We start from the raw sequence: 23,708 nt of genomic DNA, 5'->3' as shown, positions 1-23,708 counted from the left end.
CTATTCACTGAAGGGCAGCTATGGACCTAATAAAAATCATGTCAATTTCAGTCTGTAGTTTCCAGGGTCCCTGGCTTCATTGCAGCCCATATGGTGAACTGCTGGGACCTGGGAAGCCTTGGGTCCTTTCTAACATACTTGGGTTGAAGCTGCAACCCTGGGAGTGACAGCTCTGAGACTCCTGGCTGAGCTGGGTCTACCAGGGTCCCAGCTCCACTTTATCCTACCCGCAAGCCCCATCTGCTGAGAATCCAGAGATGAGATGACAGGGAGCCTTCCTGCGTTCTATCAGAAGTTTGTCAAATTCAAACTGCTGCCTTGAAATATTTTGATTTCCATGTATCAGAAAATTATGACAAAAAATATTTTGTTGGAATTCTTCTGACCAGCTTTTCTCCTAAGTCTGTCTTACTGACTTTCAGTGAGACTTGAGCTTCTAAGTGCTTTTAGAAAATGGGACTTAAGCTCCTGAATCACTTAGGCACTTTTGAAAATTTGACTCTAGATCTTCTCCCTGAAATCCAACCAGGGAGTGGATCTTCAGCATGTGAATCTCTACTCCACAAGATGTGGGATCAGCCACATCAGTGGCACTGTCTCTTCTCTTCTACTCAAACTCTTAGAGAGTGCTACACCAGATCATGATCTACAGTGGTAGAGAGGGGGAAGACTACACAGGTGATAGGAATGAGAAGGCAGGTTGCACATTCCCAGCAAGGATAATATAGTCTGATACAGTTATCTTTCCATTAAGCACCCTTCTGGTATCCTAAAGGCATCCAGGGCGAACGGAGTTCTCCAATAGCATTGTATTGCCAAGGAAGAGCTGGTGGGGGCCAGAGCTGATGCAGAGGTAAAGGATCTCCATGTGGATGGCCTCCTGCAGATGCCAGGGGATCTGTCATGTTCTTCAACAGCTCTGATTACCCTACCCAACACAGGTTCAGACTTGAATGGGACAATATAGGGAAATCGACAGAAGCCAATCTTTGCAAAGACCTCCTTCCCCAACAGCTCTCTCCCATGGGTTTTACTACAGGTGGATAGGATCTGGCCTACAAAGATTCGTACTACATAAATTTCTATTTTAAGAAAAGATTTTAATTTGCTTTATATTTGTAACACCTTTTTTAAAGCTTAGAAACAAGATCTTCTCTACCCACTTTTTCTGTGTGACAAACATTAACAGGCTAAGTTCTGCTCTTAGTTACACCAAAGAATTGAGGAGAGTTATTCCTAATTTACACCATTTTCCGAGATGACCTAGTATGTCTTTTCCATTTCTATTTTCTGTCTGTGATTTCTTTTCACTACCTTAGAAGCACTGGAGATTTTTGGAGAATTACAGATTACTATTTGGCAGAATTTAACTCAGTATCTCTTTTTGTTTTGCTTTTTAATGGGGTTCAAGTTAACACAGCTTTCATTTATTACTGGTTTTGTATTATCCTTATCAATGTGTTCAATGCAGCACTTAAAACATAGTTAGTGACTTAAGTTAAAAATGCCAATAAATATTTTATGCAATAATCAGGCAGAATTATACCATTTGGAATACCTGTGCCTAACTTAAAATAGCTGAATAACACCTGAGAGATTGTATGTAGTTTCTGGACAATGAGGGTGCTTGTAAAAACAAGACACACACACACAAAAAAACACTCAAAATTAATGATTCTGACACTTTTGTTTTGAAAGTTACTTTTATGGTTGAGACAAGTGTGGGGTTTTTTTGTTTGTTTGTTTGTTTTGCAACATCAGTGTATTATTTTATATGGTAGGTATCTTGGAATCTATTTGATGCCAAGTTAAATCAGTAAGGGGCATGTTTCAGAAAGATACATGATATTTTTGCCAAATACTAAGTTATAGCATTTGATAAAATATGTTTTCTAAATCTATCACCCACTCAGAATTGTAATAATTTTTTTAAAATAACTAGTTTATTACTGTGTATTAAATATTATACTTAAAATTAATAATATATTCCACTCCTTAGATTTGCTCACTGTAGAGGAATTAATGAAACCCATTAGAGCAGATTCATCTCATGCAAGAGGCTTTGATCTGGAGCTTGTAAGGTATTTGTTTTAGAAAATGCATGTTTTAACATCTTAATGTCCATGAATTATTTGTGAAAATCATCTTTCTGAATAACTAGGGTCATTTTTGAGCTAGGAATCTAGATTTTTATTGTGCTAGATAATTTAGTACTACTGTGTGTAGTTTGTGCTGATCTGTAAAGTGAATATGTATTCTGAGTTGGTCTGGCCACTTTTGAAAATAAGATCTATTTCCAGTAGACTTACTCCATTAGTAAACAGAGTTTAGAAGTATTGCAAGTAGCTATTTCAAAAATGAAGAGTCTTTTGACCTGGCAATGGAAATAACATTGCATTTGTGTGTCAATTTTAGAAAAAATATTTGTAAGCAAATTGCAAGTCTTGTTAAATGCACTTTTTCTTTTTCTTTTTTAGTCCGGTGAAACTAACAGACAGCAGAGCAGCTGAATTTGTCAGTCGTTTGCCAATTAAAGAACACAAAAATGATGCAGTTCTGGAGAAGCAAAGTTTAGATTTTTTGTTTGATAAACGTAGTAAAGAAGAAGAGAGTGTTTTTCTCCAGGCAACTGCAAAAGAAAGTAGTGAAGATAGTCATCAAAAAGGGACTGATAAAGAAGACCAGATTGATAAAGAGCAGCTTGACCTTTTGAGACAAAAAATACAAGATTCTGCATTGTTGCATCAGGACAGCAAAATTAATAAGGTAAGCCATATTTAGCTATCTTTTATCTGTTTAAAAAAATAATTTTAAATCACATTTTGAAGATTGTTTTTACAAACATATTTGCTAGAAATGTCTATCCATAATTTGGGGATTCCCAAGAAAACATTATTGCTATCTACTCATTAGGGTCATGACTCCAAAGCTGAATGCCAATTTCCAAGACGACCTAATAGGTCTTTTTCATCTCTACCCTGTTGTCCATTCCACCTAATAGGCAATTTTCCCTACTTGGTGTGATGTCTTCTTTTCACTACCTTAAAAGCACTGGAGATTTTTATAGAATTACACATTTTTCATTTGTTTGGGTTTGAATTATTCATTTTCAGCTCCATCAGGAATTTTATTCCTGTTTAAGTATAACTCTTGTAACTGGCCCAGTATTCTGTTACTAGAATTATATTTAAATAAACAGGAAAAGAACTGAAGTTACCTTTGGATTTTATTACAGTCTAATGTGGTTGTTACAAACTATACTTATTCTACACAGGCACATCAGTCCAGCTCCTGGAGGAACAAGGGATTGGATTCAGTGATTAATAAGCAAATAATGCACAAGAGCACTCGAAGTACAGCTCCTTTACATAAGAAGAAATCTTCCATTGGACCTCATATATTGGTTAGGAGTTCTGGATATGGTAAACCCACTTCACCCTTAAAACAACTTTCCACAACTACTGAAAAGAGAGCATCAAAAGAAGCTCTCAAAAAGCCAAGTTTGAAAGCCAAATCACCTCCAGATAAAGCAAGGCAAAAAGGTAAACTGTTAGTTTTATACACATAATTTTATTTTAAATGAAGAGTTCAGAGGTTAATTTTTGTTTAATCCAGAGAGCTTTTGGTTTTGATGTTACACGCACAAATAGTGTTAGATTTTATGTGACATACTTTTTCCACTTCTTAAAGATGAGTCTTATAGCAGTGTTAATTTTTCCTGAAAGAATAAATCCATGTGAGATTCCCAGGATTCCTGGGATAGATGTCATATTTTCATATTGCAGTCAGATTGTATGATATTTACTGCATTGAACAAATTGATGCATTTTGATATCACGGACTCATGCATATCATAGTCAGTCCGAAAGTGAAATAAGAAAAATAAATGTAATCAGTTTATGCTTGAATAGGCCTACCCAGAACTCATTGTAGAAATGTAATCTTTTTTTTGTAGCATATTTTACATATGGATTTCAAACCTTCCTTTACCGGGCTAGTCAAATCTTCCGTCGATTTTGACGACATGCAAACTTTTAAGGAAAGTGCCTGCTGTCTTCAAAAACCATTGTTTTTTCATTAAAAAAAAACTAACACATTTTCAATTTTCTTATGAAAATTCAAAATTTTCCATAGGGAGGAAAAAACATTTTTTGACCAGCCTTTTACTCTAGTCATATGTAATTATTCAAAGCCCGTGCTCCTCCACTACATTTATTTAACTATTGCTGACCAATTGAATAGAAAATAATTTTGCCTTCAAAAACACATGTATGTCTGTCATAGTTTCTACTCTAGTAAGTATAAGTATTCTCTGCAACTAAAAAATCTCCATTTCTGTTAAAATCCCTTTGGATAGTTCAACTTGTTGGAGTGATATTGTAACCTCTTTCAGTGTGGCCTGTCCTGTTCTTTATAAGCATTTTATCTTTATCCTCAGTTGTGCATTTTGGCACTTGTTAGAAAATACAAAGAAACAATTGCTTTTATTTCCCATTTATTTCCAGAATTAGTTTTTTCCTTAATGCCCATTAATGTGACATTGAGGTTGCCCACTAAGAAAAAACCTCCTCCAGAATTCTCTGCTTCCAAGTGGCTTGTACAGCAGAGACTGAACTACAAATAAAGACAGAATTTCAGGATTTGGTTCATTTGAACTTTGTAAAATTCCTAATCAGTTTTGGCATCTTGTGGGCACTGTTTGTTATTTCTGAGGTACTACAGGCATCCACTCTGTGGATGCTCTCACATTCTCGGCACATTCGATAGCAACTAATGTAGTCTCCAGGAAGCACATGGAGAAAACTGTAGGGTAAAACAGCTCATGTCTGTGTTCCCTTATTTTGAGAGGCCGACAGTTTAGGGAGCTTCTGGATAAAATGGTGACAGAGGTGGTTGGTAAGGAAAGGTATATTTATCTTCCTTAAAATTCCCAGGAAAAATACCTCAGGTAGTCCTAGAAGCAAACAACTATTTCACAACCAGCAGTAGCAGGGCTAAAACCTGAAAGAGACCAGCTCTTCAGAAGAACAAAAGGCATCTGATTTGCAACATGGTCACTTACCAATATATTTTCCTGCACTATATGTAGAAACTCCTGTCATCAGCTCAGGCTTTTTTTTGGCAGGAGTGTATGTAGTCTCTAGTATTTCAGTAGTTACAGAAAACCCCCATGTTCTAGGCTGCCGAGCTATAAATTGTTGAATTTATACCCTAGGATGAATTTCACTGTTTATGTCCCAATGTCAAGTTAGAAAGGCAAGGTGGGTGAGATGATATCTTTTATTGGGTCAACTTCTGTTGGTGAGAGAGACAAGCTTTTGAGCCCACACAGAGATGTAATGAAAGAGAGTTCCTCACTCAGCTTGTCTCTCTAATATCCGGGGACCAACATAGCTACACCAGCACTGCATACACCAATGTCATGTTGTCTGTTACGAATAGATGCTGAGTTTCTCAATTAAACTGTGTGTGTGTGTGGGGTGTTTTGCTACAGGGTCTATTTCTAAGGTTGGTGGTGTTTCTGCTGTGACTGGTAGTATCTTCACATATATGTGGGTTGCTTGGTTCTTTTTAAAGAAAGTTCACAAAACATCTGATGAAGTGAGCTGTAGCTCACGAAAGCTTATGCTCAAATAAATTTGTTAATCTCTAAGGTGCCCCAAGTACTCCTTTTCTTTTTGCGAATACAGACTAACACGGCTGCTACTCTGAAACCTGAGCTAGCTTATTTGCTGTCCAATTAATGGATAATTATCCTGGTCTTTTGGTCTGCAGGGCATTCTGGTTATTACGTTATACTTCTCATTGTTCTTTAAGTATAAAATAAAAATTTTATAAAGGAAATGATGGCTACTCCATCTCCAGTAACATTGCACATAATTTGTTGTGGATGCTCTTGAATTAACTGAAAATCTTAACTATGGAGTGCTTGAATTGTGATCCAGAAGCTTGAGGCTTAGCACTGGTGGATCATATGAATATACTTGACTTTTTGAGAGCATATACATACACTATGTGTTGTTAACAAGTAGAAAATAAACATTTTCATTGGTTTTATAGCACAGTACCTTCGCAGTCTGTCACTCACTGAATTTTGTTCTGTTCTGCTTTTTCCTCTCAAAATGAAGAAACGTTATTTACTACTAGGATAATAAGATCTGCAGTAAATGAATCAGCTTCTAAAAAGGTCAGCAATATGGTTATGTCTGGCCAGTCAGTCATTAATGCCCTTGGACTGCAGATTAAGGAAATGGATTCTTGTGTGCAGACTCAAAAAGTAAGTGTTGTATTTTAAGTTATTACTGTTCAAAACTGGAACACCCGTGATGAAGAATTTGCATACCAGTTTTGTTAAAGCTTTTTGTAATACCTTTTATAATAGGATCAATAAATGCTGAAACTTGGCATTAAGAGTTTGCTTTAATAAGATGTTGATGTTCTTCTAAAAGATATTGCTAAAGTCATATTGCCACTTTAGGTTCCCAGATCAGTCTGTTTTGGTAGTTTTATGTCAATGTTGTTGTGAAAATGTTATCCATTATCTAATTTCTAAACATTAATATTTCAGTATCAAACAGGTTTAATTTAAATAAAACTTTCAAATAAAACTATTATACTTAGCATGTAAGTTAGTACCTGTATTTGTCTGTCTTTGTATTAGTACTGCATATTGTGCTTGAGCATATAATAGTATGTCAACAGAAAAATGACTTGGCTAACACGGCAAAGAGTTTTTCTCCTCTTTTATTCAGGCAGGCAGTAGGCAGCTAATAAGAAAGCAAGATTGATTGATTTATTTTTGCCTTACAAGAAATTTTATGCATTTATTGGTATTTATCTCTGGATTCTTCCTGCTTTTCTGTAAGCAAGACATGGAGTAAGGCAGCTCAGGTAGCTGTGTGTGGTCGCTACCATTTTTTTGAACCTTCTATTCAGCAACCTTTTCAAGATGAATAAAGGCTCATAAGAGCCCAAAGGAAATCTTGAAAGCAAAGAGAAGAGCATAGGATGTTGCACTACCTGTCAGAGTGCTGCTCTTCCTTCTTCCCTGGCACCTCTATGCAGCTTCCAATGAGGGTATGGGAAGCTAGACTTAGAGCCACAACAAACAAATATTTTTTAAAATATTGGCAAAAATAAATTTAAAGTGCATTTATTTTCTGAAAAGTGACTAAAAATGTCATTGTGGGGCTTCATGTTTTCATCTTGGTGATTTCCGTATTAACTTTGTTCAGTTTACAAGTAAACCTTCTATTTTTTTTATATATAGCCAGTACTGCAGTTTTGCATGGGTTCTGAAATTTGTGTTCACTCTTCCTTGGGAATAACTGTCAATTCAAGTGATTGCACATATCCATTCCACACTAAGTGTGGGCACACCCAGTGAACTGGAAAGAGATTTTTCACAAAGCAGTACCAATGAGGGCTGCTTGTGTGCCTTGCATCTATTTGTAATCCCAGCCAAGAGTATACAGGGTGGAGACACTCTGATTCCTCTTTAGTACCTTCTCACTGCTTGTGTCCTGGGTCTTGAACCTAGTATTACTTCTAATGGCCCACCTTGTGAGTCACTGGTTGCATTCTCCTGATTACATCACTTTCAGTCAAAGTGGCTTTCCTTGTGGCTACCATGTTGGCCAGGAGGATGGGGGATCCGCAGGCCCTCAGAGTAGGGCCTTCTACTTCGTCCTTAATTTAAAAAATAAAAGTCACTACCAGGCCTCACCCCAAGTATTTTAAAGATGATCTTGGACTTTCACCTCAACCAAACAATTTACTTACCAATTTTCTTCACTGAGCCACATAGTTACAAGATGAATAGAGGCTCCACACTTTAGGCATGCATAGAGCCCTTGCCTCTGCTTCAACAGAACTAAGCCATTCTGTGCATCCCTCAGCTGTTTGTCTCCTTTGCGGACAGAATTAAGGAGCTGGCAGTTTCCTTGAAAAGAATTTCAAATTAGAGCACATCATGCATATCAGTGTGTTATGAGATTGCTGAGACCACTGCTCCTTCAAAGATTTCTGCATATTCCTCAGAAGTTCAAGCGACTTCAACAGCATTTTGGGAAAATATCCCAATTTCTGACACATGCACGTTCCTTTACCAAGTATTATGCTATTGCTGCAGCTTCTAGGGATGATACCAGCTTTGGAAAGGCAGTTCTACAGTCCCTTTTCAGATAGAATCTGAGCTCTGCCTCCATTTCAAACTGCTTGGGAGTCACCTAGCGTGGAATGGACATGTGCAAACACCTGAAGGAAAAACAGTGACTTATCTGTTCTGTTTTTTCGAGATGTCCATTCCAAACCCCGCCCTCCTTCCCCTCTGCTTCAGAGTCTAGCTTGTTATGGATTCAAATGCAAAGGAAGTGAAAAGGGCCAGAGTGGCTCCAAGTTTTGTATCCTGGGCCAGGAGTACATGCAGGCACAGGCACTACCTCAGCGGATACCACTAGGGAAAAAAATCCCTGGCTTCAGTGCACTTGGCACACATGCCTCACATGGAATGGACATGTGCAATCACTTGAAGAGCAACAGTTACAGAATAGGTAAGTAGAATCGAACTGATTCGCTCGTAGCAGTATTAGCTCTTTAGTGCTAAGGAGAGTAAAAGTAGTTAGAAATTCATTTTTCTCTCTAAAGTAAGATTATAGGATTTGTCACACATACATGGAAAAGCTCTTTGAAGTTGGTGCCATTTTTTACCAGAACCATAGTATAAATATTATTTTTAAATGACATTTTAACATGACTTGCTTTAAAAAAACCCCAAAACCTAAAGACAATAATTTTATCACTTTTATTGTATGTTTTACCTGTGAAGATCCTTCCCAACTCTTTTCTCCTGCACCCTGATATCTGCTGGCTTTGGGCACTTAATCTTGCTTAACTGTATTAACACTCTTTATATTTTCAGAGTGCTCAGTGAAATAGTTCACAGAAAGATGATGTAGTATTGCTAACCTTAAATCTTGAATACATCTTATTGAAATGAAATGGAAATGATCAATGATCTCAATGCAGTGTTTCTCTGGTAATTTTTCTTCACCAGGATTCCTCACTTTTCCCTGTCAAAAACAGTGAGAGAGAGCTTTATTTGCTAAAAAGAGTCAAGGAAGCAGAGGAAACATTGAAAGCGGCACATGATTTAATTCAGCAGCTAAAAGACTCATTTTCACAGAAAGAGAAGGAAATGGAGAATAAGGTGGTAGAAATGAAAATGCAACATGATAAAGAGCTTTTACGGCTGAGTCAAGAAAACTATGTGCTTCAGACGAAGGTGCTGTACCACCTCCACCACAGACAAAGGGAAAGAGTTGCTTCTGAAAACAACACTCAGTATTTCTTAGTTCAGTCATTCCTGCTCTGAACCAATTAACAGGAAATAAACGGGGAGGGTGGGTGCAAGGTGTACACTCACGCTATTGCTGTTCCATCTGAAACCAATCATAAAGTTGTTTGTTTTTCCAGAGGGTAAACTGAGTTATGCTCTTCACTCACTCCTTATGGCTACCATGTTGGCCAGGAGGATGGGGGAACTGCAGGCCCTCAGAGTAGGGCCTCCTACATGTTTTTTTATTTTGTTTTTGTTTTGTTTTTTAAATAAGGACAAAGTTTCTACCAGGTCTCACCCCAAGTTTTTTAAAGATGGTCTTGAACTTTCACCTCAACCAATTTACTTACCAATTTTCTTCTCTAAGCCACACAGTCACAAGATGAGTGGAGGCTACTACTTAGAAGCTTTGCTACTTAGGGGTTGTCTAATTCCTCTCCGGATACGTGTATGCCGCATGCTTCTTTTGGCAGCATGTAGAGTACATATCCGCATAGCCCCCCTAGCGTGGGTATAAATAACAGTGTAGCTGGTGAGGCCTGGCTTAGACAAGTAAAGACACCTGAAGAGTGTGTGTATGTATGTGAATACATACTCTACCCACTCTACTTGCCTAAGCTGTCTCTGCCTGTCTACACTGTTGTTTTTAACTCCTCCAGTGGGGAAGAACTCTGACCATGAGGAGGCAGCAGGGAAAGGCTGTGCAAGCTGTCTGCTGCTGGAGTCATTCCCTGCTGCAGGGAAAAGCTCTGACAGTGGAGAGGCTTTGCCTTTCCCCCTGCTAGAGCATTCCTTGCCTCAGGAAAAGACTTTAGCAATGGGGAAAGGCTAGGGCTTGGGGTGGGGGAGAGGGAAAGGTTCAGCCTTTGCCTCTCCACTCCCTCCCCCACAGCAAAACTATTCCTGACTGCAGTGAAAGGCTCTGGCAGCAGGAAGCTGCTAAAGCCTTTCCCCACTACCTCTCCTCTGCCAGAGCATGTCACTGATATCTGTGGCTACATGCTGCAGTGTGGATGCAGTGTGCTTTTAACCGCAGCGTATGGCGGCAAGTAGTATACATATAGCTGCCACCAGTGGTGTATACGTATCCTGTGTTACACATTCCAGGGCAGCATTCAGATTATAAAACCTTACGCTATAACTATAAATAAACCTTTAATATAATGTCAGTTTCTGGTAAAATAAAAGCAGAATTATATACACTTCCTGATGGTTTTTTCTACAAAACTATGCTTAAGGCTTGGCTCTTGGGGAAAGTTACCACCAGAACTTTACCAATTCAAGTATACTGCTACAGTTTTACCACATGAACACTCTTAATAAGAGTGTCCACGTGGGGAGTTAGTCGTATAGTTCTGCTGGTAAGTTTCCCCATATAGACAAGCCCTTATACTGAACAGGGCCTGTTGTGCATATTACTACAATCTTGCATGTGCTTCACTTTTTCAGATAATGCTTCTATGACACCAGTTTTTTTGAAGGCTCAGAGTACTCTGTTTCCGTGTGTGTGTGTTTTAATAAAAAGGAAAATAGATGCCATCTAACTTAGTGCAAAGCTTTCTCCAGAGAACTTTGTCTAACAATTGTTTTATTGACACTTTGTGTGCTTTGTATATTTTGAAAGCTAAATAGTATGGAAGAGCTGAGCAAAGAAAAGAAATGGCTTCACCTTGGGGCAACAGAGACTGTCACTGAAGAAAAGTTAAAGCAAATCCAAAAGGAAATTCAAGATCAAGAGAACCTTCTTCACGGTTATCAGCAGGTAGAGTGATATTTTAATGTGGTGGTGTGAACTCTGGTTAGCTGTAAAAACAAAAAGATCAGATAAACTATTTGTTGTTTTTGTAACATTAGGGTGGGATTTTCTAAAGCATATAAGGAAGTTAGGCTCCCATCTGCCATGGTCATTGTATCCATAGTTGAGGTTAAGTGTTTCTGCGCTTCTCCACATACAAGATGCATCTGTGTTTAACTTAAAAACACTTAGTTGAATTGTTACCAAATAAAATTTTCTGGGGTTTCCTTTACTTCTTCAAAATTTCAAAAGCTGTCTTACTTGGGTCTTTTGTAAATGGAAAACCTATGAATTATTAAACTCATTCTTCTGAGAATGAAACTTTCCTAGTTGAAATCCTTGACTAGTTGCTGCTATTCTACTTAAGGGAGATATCTTTTTCTAAAAAGCAGTAGAGGTGTAGCTCTGAAGGGCATGAATAAATTACACACATTTCAAAATCTCTCTAGTTTTGAGTAAGCTCTTCCCAAGTTGTATAGTGTTACCTGGCATTAAAAGAATACAACCTGTGAACTGAAAACTTTAACAAATAAAATACAGTTTGGCCAATAAAGAATCAACATTTCTGTCCCCAAAACACGTGGAAAACTAGTTTTCCCAAGAAAAACTAGGCTTGTGGAGGTAAGCTTGGCTCTATTAGCATGCATCTGCATCATCTCTCCATCTTCTTCTCAGCCCAGAGGTACAACTTGTGTCTTTGACTGCACTGGTAGAAAAGTAGAAAACAGAGAACAGAGCTTGAAAAGTAGAGAACAGAGCTTGAAACTTTTGTTCTGGGATTGGGTATGACTCAGAACTAGGGCTGTTAAGCAGTTAAAAAAATTAATCATGATTAATCACTCTGTTAAACAGTAATAGAATACTATTTATTTAAATATTTTTGGATGTTTTCTACATTTTCAAATATATTGATTTCAATTACAACACAGAATACAAAATGTACAGTGCTCTCTTTATATTTATTTTTGATTACAAATATTGTAATCTGTAAAAAAACAAAAGAAATAGTATTATTTCAGTTCACCTCATACAAGTACTGTAGTGCAATCTCTTTATCATGAAAGTGCAACTTACAAATGTAGATTTTATTTTTTGTTACATAACTGCACTCAAAAACAAAACAATGTAAAATTTTAGACCCTACAAGTCCACTTAGTCCTATTTGTTGTTCAGACAATTGTTCAGACATACAAGTTTGTTTACATTTGTAGGAGATTATGCTGCCTACTTCTTGTTTATTATGTCACCTGAAAGTGAGAACAGGATTTCACATGACACTGTTGTAGCTGGTGTCATAAGATATTTATGTGCCAGATGCGTTAAAGATTCCTATGTCCCTTCATGCTTCAACCACCATTCCAGAGGACATGCGTCCATGCTGATGACGGGTTCTGCTTGGTAATGATCCAGAGCAGTGCGGACCAGCGCATGTTCATTTTCATCATCTGAGTCAGATGCCACCAACAGAAGGTTGATTTTCTTTTTTGGTGATTCGGATTCTGTAGTTTCCACATCAGTGTGTTGCTCTTTTAGGACTTCTGAAAGCATGCTCTCAGATTTTGTAAGGCACTTCAGATTCTTAAACCTTGGGTCGAGTGCTGTAGCTGTCTTTAGAAATCTCACATTGGTACCTCCTTTGCCTTTTGTCAAATCCGTAGTGAAAGTGTTCTTAAAATGAACAGCATATGCTGGGTCATTATCCAAGACTGCTATAAAAAGAAATATATTTGGCAGAATGTGGGTAAAACAGAGCAGGAGACGTGCAATTCTCTCCGAAGGAGTTCAATTACAAATTTAATTAACTCATTTTTTAATGAGTGTTTTCAGCCTGGACGCTCGATACAATCCAAGGTAAATGTGTACTAAATGTAGTTTAGCATGCTGTATAAAAAAGTATTTGATATTCAGATGTGCTCTAAAAACAAATTATTATAAACATCAAAGTCTCATCCAACATAAATATGTTTGACTATGTGTGAGTATTCAGTGATTACAATTATATGACCTATTATTGTCTATTCTTTTTTATAAATTACTGTCATTTATGCTTAGTCTGTGTTCTATGACTGAGGTAATAGAGTAATTGCTTTATGAAATCTAAGTATTAAGAATGTGATAGAAGCAAAGTACACATGTAGATTACAGTAAAAATGCTGTTGAGCCAGATAAAATTATTATTAATACATGAATGTGGGTTAAGTTTGTCTTTTTTGTCTTAGGAAAATGAAAGGTTATACAAGCAAATGAAAGAACTCCAGATACAAAACAAGAAAAATGAGGAACGGATGTTTAAGGAAAATCAACATTTAACATCTGAGTTAGCGTCCTTAAGGTGAGTGTGTTTAAACTTCTAGCCTTTAAAGACACGTAAATTCAGAGTTAGTTTGAGGGCTTGTGTGCTAGTCTGCACTAGTGGGATATACATTTGTCTTCACTAGTATTTTGTGCACTAACTGGCCCATGTGGACCTTGCAGTTGGGCACTTAAAATTCCCTACTGTGCATTAACATAATACTGTCTGAAACGGGACAACATTAACATGCACGAGGGAACTTCTAGTGCACACCAGGGTCCAGTTAGTCTGCACTAGCTTATCACAGACTAACTCACCATGCAGACAAGCCTTCAGTAAGCAGAACCATAAGAGCAGAACTAGCAAGCCTGTCAGATATCCTGTTGTTTGTTTTGTTTTGTCATAGATGGTGATAGGTGACTGGTGAGCTCCTATTCCATTGAAATTGGGAGGGGTGGAAGAAGTGTCCAAATTTAGTTCTTAGCCTTCCCTTTTCTGTTAGAGACCTATTGGAGTAAACAGGGCTTGTAGCTTAGATGGTTGTATTCTAAATCTCAAGATTGAATGTTTGTTCATACAAAGAATGGGCCACAGAATTAAATGAAGGCCGGGGCGAGAGCATGCCTTTTGATAGTATAATTTTATCTGCCATGTTAAAATGTTTGGTTATTATTATACATAAGTATTCTCATAAGATGAAATTCATCAAGCAGCTCAGGTCACAGAAGACCCCAGTACAGAGGAATCACCATGCTGAGGTTGTGAGTGACTGAGCAGTGGTTACATAGGGGGAATCTCCCCCTCTGTAAAACTGGGATCTGTGTCTGTAACAGCATGGAGGGTCAGCAACCATGCAAATCCAGTATTTACAAATCTTTGTATAGGAGCTCACAGCTGAGCTTAATTCATGGGGAGTAGATTCTATCCCCAGACTTGCATGTGGTTTTCCTAAGCAAAGGTTGCTTATTTGGAGTTTATGGGTCTATTTATGCTACCAAAAAAATCCACGTCAGCGAGTCTACGAGTCCAGGTCTACAGTTCATGCTGCAGCGCTACCAATAACTGTGTAGGCATTCATGCTTCAGTTGGAGCTCAGGCTCTGAAACTTGGGAGGAGGGGTGGATTTCAGAACCTGAGCTCCAACCCAGGTGGGAACATCTATATGGCTTTATTTAGTATGTGCCCAGGTCCGTAAACCTGGGCTCTGAGACTCACCACTCCAGTGGTGTTGTGGTTTTTTTTGTTTTTTTTTAATTGCAGTGTAGACATAGTGGCTTGTGCAGGAAAGGGGGTAGATATCACCTTTACTGATTTTGATCAAATAATGACTTGTCTTCTTTTGTTTTATCTAATTATCATTGTGACTGGTGCCTGGGATGGGCCACACTGAGAATGCCACAGTCAGGGCAGACTGCAAGAAATAGGCCAGACCGTCCTGCCAAAACTAGTGGTTTACTCTATAGTTAGATTCACCAAGCCAGTAACAAAAGAACTTCTGCAGTACCACACCTAACTATCCAGAAGCCAAACATAGTCCCCTTTAGGCATTCCAGCCGTTGGCTCCCATCCAGTCAATCCAATCTAATATAGTGAGAGGTTATTGAAACCCCAATTAACCATATGTGAAGTTCTTCCTAATCCCAATGGATGAGAGACATATCCCAGGTCAGTATGAATCTCAGATCTTACCCAAATATCATGCTGTTGCCCATCCTTAATAAGCCTTTAGTTAGTTTGCTAATAAAAGAAAAGGAGTTATAAATAGTTAATAAATCATATACATACAAATGATTGCCAAGTCCTTATATCAGGTTTCAGCAGTGCTGGAATAGACTGCTGGCATGTAAAGTCTCTCTGGTAACTCCCAAAAGATTGGAAGGTCCTCAGTCCATAGTTCAAAATGCTCCTTTTAGCTGTAAATCCACAGTCCAGAGAATTAAAGCAGGAAAGAGGCAACACAGGGATATATCAGAGGTCTTTTATTTGTATTGTAATGTGCATGGAAGTCCCAAACAAAGCCCACAGCACCTGTATGTTGAAAGTTACTGGTCCAAAATGCAGCCCAGGATCATATGAGCATATCACATGCCCTTAACCTTTGGTACTTAAACGCCGGGGGAGAGGGGTGGCGGCCATTGACTCCTTGCCATCTGAGGCATCCTCCAGAAGAGCCATCTGGACAGGATGAGTTTCTTCAGTAGTCCATTGTAAGAGCGGAGTGTCCTTGCGAGGCCATCACGCACAGCTGTCTAGCCCTAATGTAAATTCTGTCTGGGGGTGTCACCCAGGAATACAACACCTGTGAAAGACATAAGTACATAGCCAGTCTTCATAACTTCAGATACAATAATGATACATTCATGTAAACAAGATAATCATACTTAGCAAATCTTAACTTTTCTGTTGACATCTGACAACAATGATACAAACAGTCATCTTTCTTATACACAGCATCACAATCATCAAGTTAGCATTTATGAAGATGGATGGACTGGTGTCTGATATCCCAGGAGTAATTTTGGGCTTTGTTTTACTTATGTATTTCAGTGCTTATTCTTTTTTTAATGATTTAAAAGAAATATTTGCCAGAATTTGTAGACATGATCCTTTCATAGGGAAACCACTGAATGTGTTAATGAAGCAGAAAGCTACGTAAGATCACCAAACTGCATAATGTTCTCTTTTGTCATTGTTCCATTAGAGAACAGATGGATAAAAATAACTTCCTGTCACAGTTAGAGCAGGATTCTAAACCAACAAGAAACCAGAGTTTCACAGAACTGATTTCAGAACTTCGAGTAGCACAGGTAAGTGGATTTTGTGTTCCGGAATTGTATACCTGTTTAAATATTAATCTCTCCATGTAAAATAAATATATCCATTGATACCATAGACTTATTGTGTAAAGTAAAATTGGAAATTTTGTAGCATATTTCCTTATGCTAAAATAATGTACCATTTTATAGTCTTTATTAAAAACTTGTCTTGCTTTAATACTTGAAAATAGCATGAATGAATAATCAACTGAATGCACAAAACTAGCCTCCAAAGATGCCTTTCGCCATTATCATCTCTGTGGGTGCTTCAGTGGTTATCCTGAAATGTTCTATGAGAATGATGGCAGCCAGCAAGGTGGTATGCAGACATTTACAGGTGCACATTTTGTTGAGACACCGATAAAGAATACATGCTAGTCTCAGGCATGTTTAGTGTAGTGTTTAAGGAGTGTTTTTCAGTTAGGTTCTAGATGATAGCTGGAGGGTGGGTGCCTTTGCCAGTTCAGAGTTTTGAACTGTTTCTGTATTCTGCAAGGGAAGGTTTTGCTCTTGTGATAGACAGCCAAAGATGTCATTCCTGAGAAGATAAATTTACAGATACAGGATACCCTCTGGATTTTCCAAAACCCTATTATTTGAACCTTTGCTTTATCCCTTCCTTGTCCACCAATAGAGCAGAGACCTGGCCAGAAGGGAGGCCATCCTTCTACTAAATAACTCCTGCAGCAGCGCAGGGAGCCCTCTGTAGTCCTGCTGTCATGGGAGTGGGGCCATGACAGCAGAGCTGCAGAGGGCTCCCTGTACAGCCAAAGGACAGTGGTGGTCCTGACAGGGCAGAGCCTAGTTCCAGCTGGGGTTCCCTGCTGTGCTCTCCCATGACTACTATGCCCCTCTTCTCCCCTGCCCCAGGGCATCTTGTGCCTGCAATAATCAAGAAGGAGCAGCACAGGGAGCCCTCTGCAGCCCTGCTGTCATGGGAGGGAGTGAGCAAGGCTCCCTGCTCTCTCGATTATCTAAACTCCCCATTATCTGAATAAAATCCATGTCTCCCATGCTATTCGTATAAGTGTCAGTATACTGGAATGAGGGCAGATCTCCCATTTTAAATATGGAGAAGCTGAGGCAGGAAGATTGTCACTTTCTCAAAGCAAAGGAGAGGGAACAAGTCTCTCTGTTGGGTGGTCAGAGTGTGAGGTCACATCGCACTCAAAGGGAAAGACCTGGCATCTTGGAAGAAAACCAGTAGGTTGTAGAAAGAACCATATCCAGCCAGCAAGTGTTCATAGATCTCACAAGGAGGCATGTGGATTTCTGAGAAACCATCCTTCTCATTCGTTTCCCTTTGGACTTGGGAAAGCAGGAGACCTAGAAGCAAATTGTTGGTTTGAAGGGTCTCCAAGAAGGCATAGCCGGAGTAAGGCTAAAGGTTAGTGCTCGCTGATGCAAATGAAGTAGACTGAAGTTTGGGAATGGGTTTATGTTCTTGATATATGTAAACTCATATTTTTTGCCATTGTGCCGAGACTAAAAAAAGTTTTGTTTTTTTTTTTTAACTGTGGTCTACTTACAGACTGAATCTGGATTGTTTGGCTTCTAAGACTGATCTAATAAGAGCCTGTTATGTTATAAGAGACCTCAGATTCAGCCTCTATTGCGTGACTAACCTCATATAGTCTTCCTGCACTGTATTGTAGAAAGGATACTATCCAACATAGACAATCACATCGGCTGCTAAGGGACCAGTGCAGCAGCTGTGATCCATCTTATGATGGAAAAACACCAGTTACTTTTTTTTTTGTAGAAAACGTATGTTCTGTTGGTTTATTTTTCTTTACATGTTTTCTGTGAATATTAAGAAGGAAGAAGCCAAATTGCTGGAAGAGATAAAACGGCTTAAGCAAGACAAACAAGCTCTTGAAGTAGATTTGGGACAAATGAGGAGAGAGAGAGATTTGGCAAGAGCCCAAATTGATTCTACTTCAGGTAAAGTACTCATTTGTGGAGGCTCTCATTCCAGTTAATAATTGGATAATTGCTCTTTACCTGTGTTTCACTAAATAAATGTATATAACACTTAATTATTTGTAATACAGAAGGGCTTAAATAAATGTGATATAAAGGCTTTTGAAATGCTCTTATATTTGAAAACTTAATTTGAGTCGCACCTTTAAATTTTAGTAAAGAAAAAGTAGTGGCAAAGTGCCTGAAATATATCTGAGAAAGCTTTGTTGCAGATTTCTAAGAGGAGTATATTAAATCAAGTATTTTTGCCTTCTAGGTGAAAAATCTTATGAGATAAAGATTATAGAAGAATCATACAAACAGGAAATCAGTCTTTTGAAAAAGAGACTTCAATGGTATGCAGAAAATCAGGAGCTTTTGGACAGAGATGCAAGTCGTCTTAAAGATGCAAAACAAGAAATTGAGAAATTGAAACTACAGGTGATCACAACAGTTCAAGGTTTATTTTTGTGAATTAGTACTTATAGAAATAGTGTCCATAGAATACAACTTGTTTTTTCAGTATATGTTATCTATCTTATTCTAAGTGCAGTATTGGAATACATCAAAATCTTTTATTTAAATACTGAGGGCCTGATATGGAGAATGTACATTTATAATGTGTAAAATGGAGGATTTAGATGTATGAGAGCTTAAAACTGTTTTTATTTGCATTTGACACTTCAGTGGCATTTCTGGAAATAATTCTAAATTAATAGTTCTTTAGGCCATGCAAATCATTGACTAAGACTACCAGATAGGAGTTACGTTATTATACTAACATTTGAAAAACATACCATACTGTAGTGGTTAAAGCAGTGTTACCCAAAGTGCGTGGCATGCATGCCTCAGAGGCTGAAGGAAATAGCTATAGGGGACATGGACAGGCTTCTCAGTCATTCTCCAGAGTCAGAGGAAGCTTTATTTTCTTGAGGGAAAAGTCTCTACCTGTAATGGTTGAAAAGAAAACCTTTCAAAACATGAAACAAGTAAAACCAATGCAGAGAGCCTGAAGCAATATCTGTGAGTGTGAACTGCCCCATTTATATCAGTGGACGCTAAGTCAGATGCCAGTGATACTATTTCCCTGCTCATGAATGCATGTAGAAAACAGAGGAAGTATTGTATTATAAACATCCTAAAGTGGGGGAGGAGGTTGCAAAGTAAGATATATGTAGGCCTTTAACAACACATGGTAGGTGGGGAGGAGCTGTCATTGGTTTCATTTTCCTCAAAGTAGGCTCATTTTCAAACATTTGGGAAACACAGTAAGATTGCTCTCATTTGGATGAACAGTTTTGTGCATCAAAGGTTAAACTTTACACCGAAGCATTATTATTACCCACGTTTTTAGAATAACATCCACCATTGATGCAGTAGATAATGGGAATGTGCGTTCATTTAACGGTCCAATATTTCTCTAGCAATGCATTGGAATATTAATATTCACTGGAATCTCCAGATATTAGACTTGAACCTTGATGGCCAAATTTTCTCCTGTGACAGAGCTTTTCTTGGTGATGGGGAGAAAGGGGCGCGTCTGGTTCGGACTCCCTGAACCTCAGAGCCAGCCCATCTTAGATATAATTTAGAGCTGCTGCTGGGCATCTCTAAATTGCATCACTGAATGCAAAGCTGTGAATGCTTAAATTGTGCCCTTAACTGATCATACGTCAGTGGAAGACATCATAGCTTAGCTCTACCATACCACCCCCTCCTCTGCATGTCAAGAGAGTGGGAGGGAAGAGGCTCAGGGCACAGCCCTGGCAAAAATTTGCTCCCAGGGAGTTCCCTTCATAAGGGAATTCTCTGCTAGATCTCTGCAGCTTGGTTACAGTTCCGTTACCCCATCTGGCACAAAGAGGCCATAGCCCAGCATGAGAATATAGTTCATAGACTTCTATCAGACAAACTATACTGAAAACTAGGATAGACTTCTGCACTAGTCCTGTTCAAATATGGAGCTCTTTCATTATAGTTAATTTGAAATAATTAAAATATTTTAAATAATTTTTAATAATTTTAAAATATTTTCAACTGTGCTAATGAAGTGAACCTGTTGCATATACTTTTTGTAATGTACCATTGAATATGTTGAATAGGTTGATAATCTCAGAACTGAAGCTGGGAATCAGTCTGGGCAACAGAAGAAACGTTTAAAGGACAGAGCAGCAGATGCAAAAAAAATTCAAGATCTTGAGCGACAAGTATGTAATAACGTTACTTTTCTCAGTGTTTCGTAGCTTGTGAAAAATACAGTAATGCTGACTGCTGTTGAGAGATGTTGGCAGAAATATCAAGATTACACTTTGCTGTATTGGAAAAGTCCCATGATAAAGTAAACATTTTTTGTCCTCATGGAACTGTCTTATCTTGACATTACAAATATTAATTCATTTATGAGAAATTGTTCTCATGCTGGGACAAACCCTAAAAGTGATAGTATTTCAAGCGGCAACTTACTTTATCAGTACACTTTTGAATTCTTATTTCCATGTCTAAAGACTTTGTTTGAATATTTTCTTCCCCTCACATCCAGGATGAATGTTCTGGGGCCTACAGTGAAGTAATAATGGCATTAGTCTGTTGCTTGGAGAGTGATTTGGATATCATATGACTAACACTGAGATCATGGTAGAATCAAATTAGTTGGTGAATAGGATGGGAGGGAAAAGGAAAAAGAGCCCAGAAAGCCGTGAATATTTTGTTTTATATCGCCCTGAAATTTCAAAGTGTCAAAAAGCAAATGGAGGGTGCATTGAAGTAGTGTCCTTCTCTATCTAAAATAATCTGAGTATAAGAATAACCCATTTAAATCAAAGGACATCTTAGAAAAAGATTGTTTAAATCAAACTACTAAACCCACAATGCAGCTAATGAGTCCTGTCTGACTATTTCAAAATCGAAAATAAATCCCTGTTCTTGCATTGGGGTTGTGGTGCGTGCCTGCTTGCGCATGTGCCTCTGTATCTTTTTAAACATTGTGTCCTCTTTACAAATCATCCCCCAGCAAATTGCCACCTTCATCTTTTTTAAATGAATGGTAATAAAGTAAGAAATAAGAGATTTGTAATTCAAAATCCAGGAAACTGCTTTTTGAGATGGTCAGTGTCTGACTGTTGATCACAGAAGTGTAATTATATTTTTTTTAATGAAAATTTATCCTACAGCATTTTTCTCTAGATATAAATGTTAAGGGTTGAAAGTACACTGGTGGTAATGCCTTCACATAAATAACTCTGTGAAATGTTTTCCTTCAAATGCTTCTCTGTATACATTCCACTGATGGTGTACATGCAACCAGGACCGTGTAGTGCCTGCTGGTGGCCACTCTTTGTACCCTTTGGGTCCTCATGCTAACCAAAGGCATAAAGGGTAGGGCTGAGCCCAACTTTGGCAGTTCCTTCTCTGGCTACAATTTGGAATTTGCAGTGTTCATGTGACCTTTTCTTATGTAAATAGTTAGTTATAGATAGTTAGAGATTTTGTAAACTACTAAATACCTAACATTAATGGTTTAGTGTTTCCTTTCTTCCCTTTAGAAGGAAACTTGGTTGTTTGTTTTTGCCTCAGGGTTAGTGGCTTATCCTGGTACCAAGACTATCTCTTCACTGCAGAGTTAACTTAGGCCATGTTTACACTACCACTTCTGTTGGTAAAACTTATTTTGCTCAGGGGCGTGAAAAAATAACCCCCCCCCCCCCCACTGACATAAGTTACACTGACAGAAGCGCTGGTGTGGACAGCGCTATGTCAGTGGGAGAAGCTCTCCCACTAACACAGCTACCACTGCTCTTGGAGGTGGTTTTATTATGTCAACAGGAGAGCTCTCTCCCGCCGGCTACACAAGTGATCTCACGGTGGCACAGCTGCATTGGTACAGCTATAAGCTCGCTAATGCAGACATGCCTTTAGGTTCTTACTTCGGTGTTATTCCTTTCTGTCCACACACAAAATACATATACCTGCATTTGGTGGTGCTTTAAACCCAATCGGTCTGGCCTAGATAGGGGAATAGGCTAGAAGTGGCTCTCAGCCTTTTCAGACTACTGTATTTCTTTCAGAAGTCTGATTTATCTTGCATACCCCAAGTTTCACTTAACGTAAAAACTAATTGCTTACAAAATCAGACATAAAAATACAAAAGTGTCATAACACATTATTACTGAAAAAATGGATTATTCTCATTTTTACCATATAATTATAAAAGAAATCAATTGGAATATAAAAATATTGTACTTGCATTTCAGTGTATAGTATATAGAGCAATATAAACTAGTCATTGACTGTATGAAATTTTAGTTTGTACTGACTTGAGACCAATGGTCCATCTAGTCCAGTATCCTGTCTTCCGGCAGTGGCCAATGTCAGGTGCTTCCGACTTCACTAGTTCTTTTTATGTAGCCTGTTCTAAACTAGGCAAATGTCGAGATGAGTTGATGTACCCATTGGAAGACCTTTGTGTGCCCCCAGCGGTACGTGTACCCCTGGTTGAGAACCACTGACCTAGAGCTTGGGTGCTGCTTTCACTTGGTCTGAGAACCTGCCCACTTTGTAGTGAGGACACCAGCTAGATCACTCAAGTGCTGATACTCCTCTAGTGCCTTCTCAGAATCCCCCCTTTGTGCCCAGAGGATAGACAAGTTCTCCCACAATTCACTGAGAGAGAATCTGAGAGTAGCTCAGTTTACTGAAGTACAAAGAACTATGGAATATGCCTCCAGAAGTCAGAGCAACTTACCTGAGTGAGTGAAGCACCAGTGAGGACACAGTAATTCAGATATGGCTTTAGGGTCACTGTTCACAGCTAGGCTGGGCTAACTTGGTTGCTCAGACCGAGGTGCTGATGACCCAAGTAAACTTTTTAGTGATGACAATGCCCTGTGACTGACGTACATCTCCAGGCTTTAATAATTGCTCTTTTTGTAAGGCCAAACTTTCTCATTGATTCAGTTGCTTTCATACCAAATACTTGTGTTTGGGTGAGGGGCACATTAGAAAGAGAGGGATGTGCCTTCTGTAAATCCGTTTCTAGGACGGGGTGGGCAAACTTTTTGGCCTGAGGGCCACATCGGGGTTGCGAAACTGTATGGAGGGCTGGGTAGGGAAGGCTGTGCCTCCCACTTCCCGCCTCCTGACTGCCCCATCAGAACCCCCAACCCATCCAACCACCTCTGCTCCTTGTCCCCTGACTGCCCCCTCTCTGGACCCCTTGCCCCTAACTGCCCACCTGCTCACTGTCCCACCTCCTATCCACACCCTCGCCCCCTGACATGCCACCTGGGACCCCTGATCCATCCATTCCCCCCCACTCTTTGTCCCCTGACTGTCCCCTCCATGGACCCCCATCCCTAACTGCGCCCGACTCCCATCCAACCCCCCTCCCTGTCTCCCTCACCCCGCTGGGACCCCTCGACCCCTCCGGGACACCACCGCTTATCGAACCCTCCCTGTCTCCTGACTGCCTCCGCCCCATCCAACCGTCCCCTGACTGCCCCCCGGGAC

The 23,708-nt window shown here is 39.0% G+C and overlaps 1 protein-coding gene across 7 annotated transcripts in view; it reads left to right on the top strand.

Annotated features, from left to right (window-relative positions):
• Nucleotides 1–23,708, top strand: part of CEP162 (centrosomal protein 162) — an 80,710-nt gene that overhangs the window by 37,105 nt on the left and 19,897 nt on the right. For 6 of the 7 annotated variants that reach the window (XM_073336580.1, XM_073336578.1, XM_073336579.1 and 3 more), the window contains 11 exons: nt 2,000–2,081; nt 2,478–2,766; nt 3,275–3,542; nt 6,129–6,277; nt 9,056–9,283; nt 10,962–11,099; nt 13,352–13,464; nt 16,127–16,232; nt 18,059–18,185; nt 18,481–18,644; nt 20,306–20,410. In XM_073336580.1, coding sequence (XP_073192681.1) covers nt 2,000–2,081; nt 2,478–2,766; nt 3,275–3,542; nt 6,129–6,277; nt 9,056–9,283; nt 10,962–11,099; nt 13,352–13,464; nt 16,127–16,232; nt 18,059–18,185; nt 18,481–18,644; nt 20,306–20,410 — 1,769 coding nt within the window. The remainder of the gene's footprint in view (nt 1–1,999; nt 2,082–2,477; nt 2,767–3,274; nt 3,543–6,128; nt 6,278–9,055; nt 9,284–10,961; nt 11,100–13,351; nt 13,465–16,126; nt 16,233–18,058; nt 18,186–18,480; nt 18,645–20,305; nt 20,411–23,708) is intronic. The other variant, XM_073336582.1, reaches the window with a different exon arrangement.

This window comes from Lepidochelys kempii, chromosome 3 (genome assembly GCF_965140265.1).
Source record: "Lepidochelys kempii isolate rLepKem1 chromosome 3, rLepKem1.hap2, whole genome shotgun sequence".
Taxonomy (NCBI): domain Eukaryota; kingdom Metazoa; phylum Chordata; order Testudines; family Cheloniidae; genus Lepidochelys; species Lepidochelys kempii.
The sequence above is the reverse complement of the archived record's forward strand: the minus strand, read 5'-3'. Positions and strand labels throughout refer to the sequence as shown.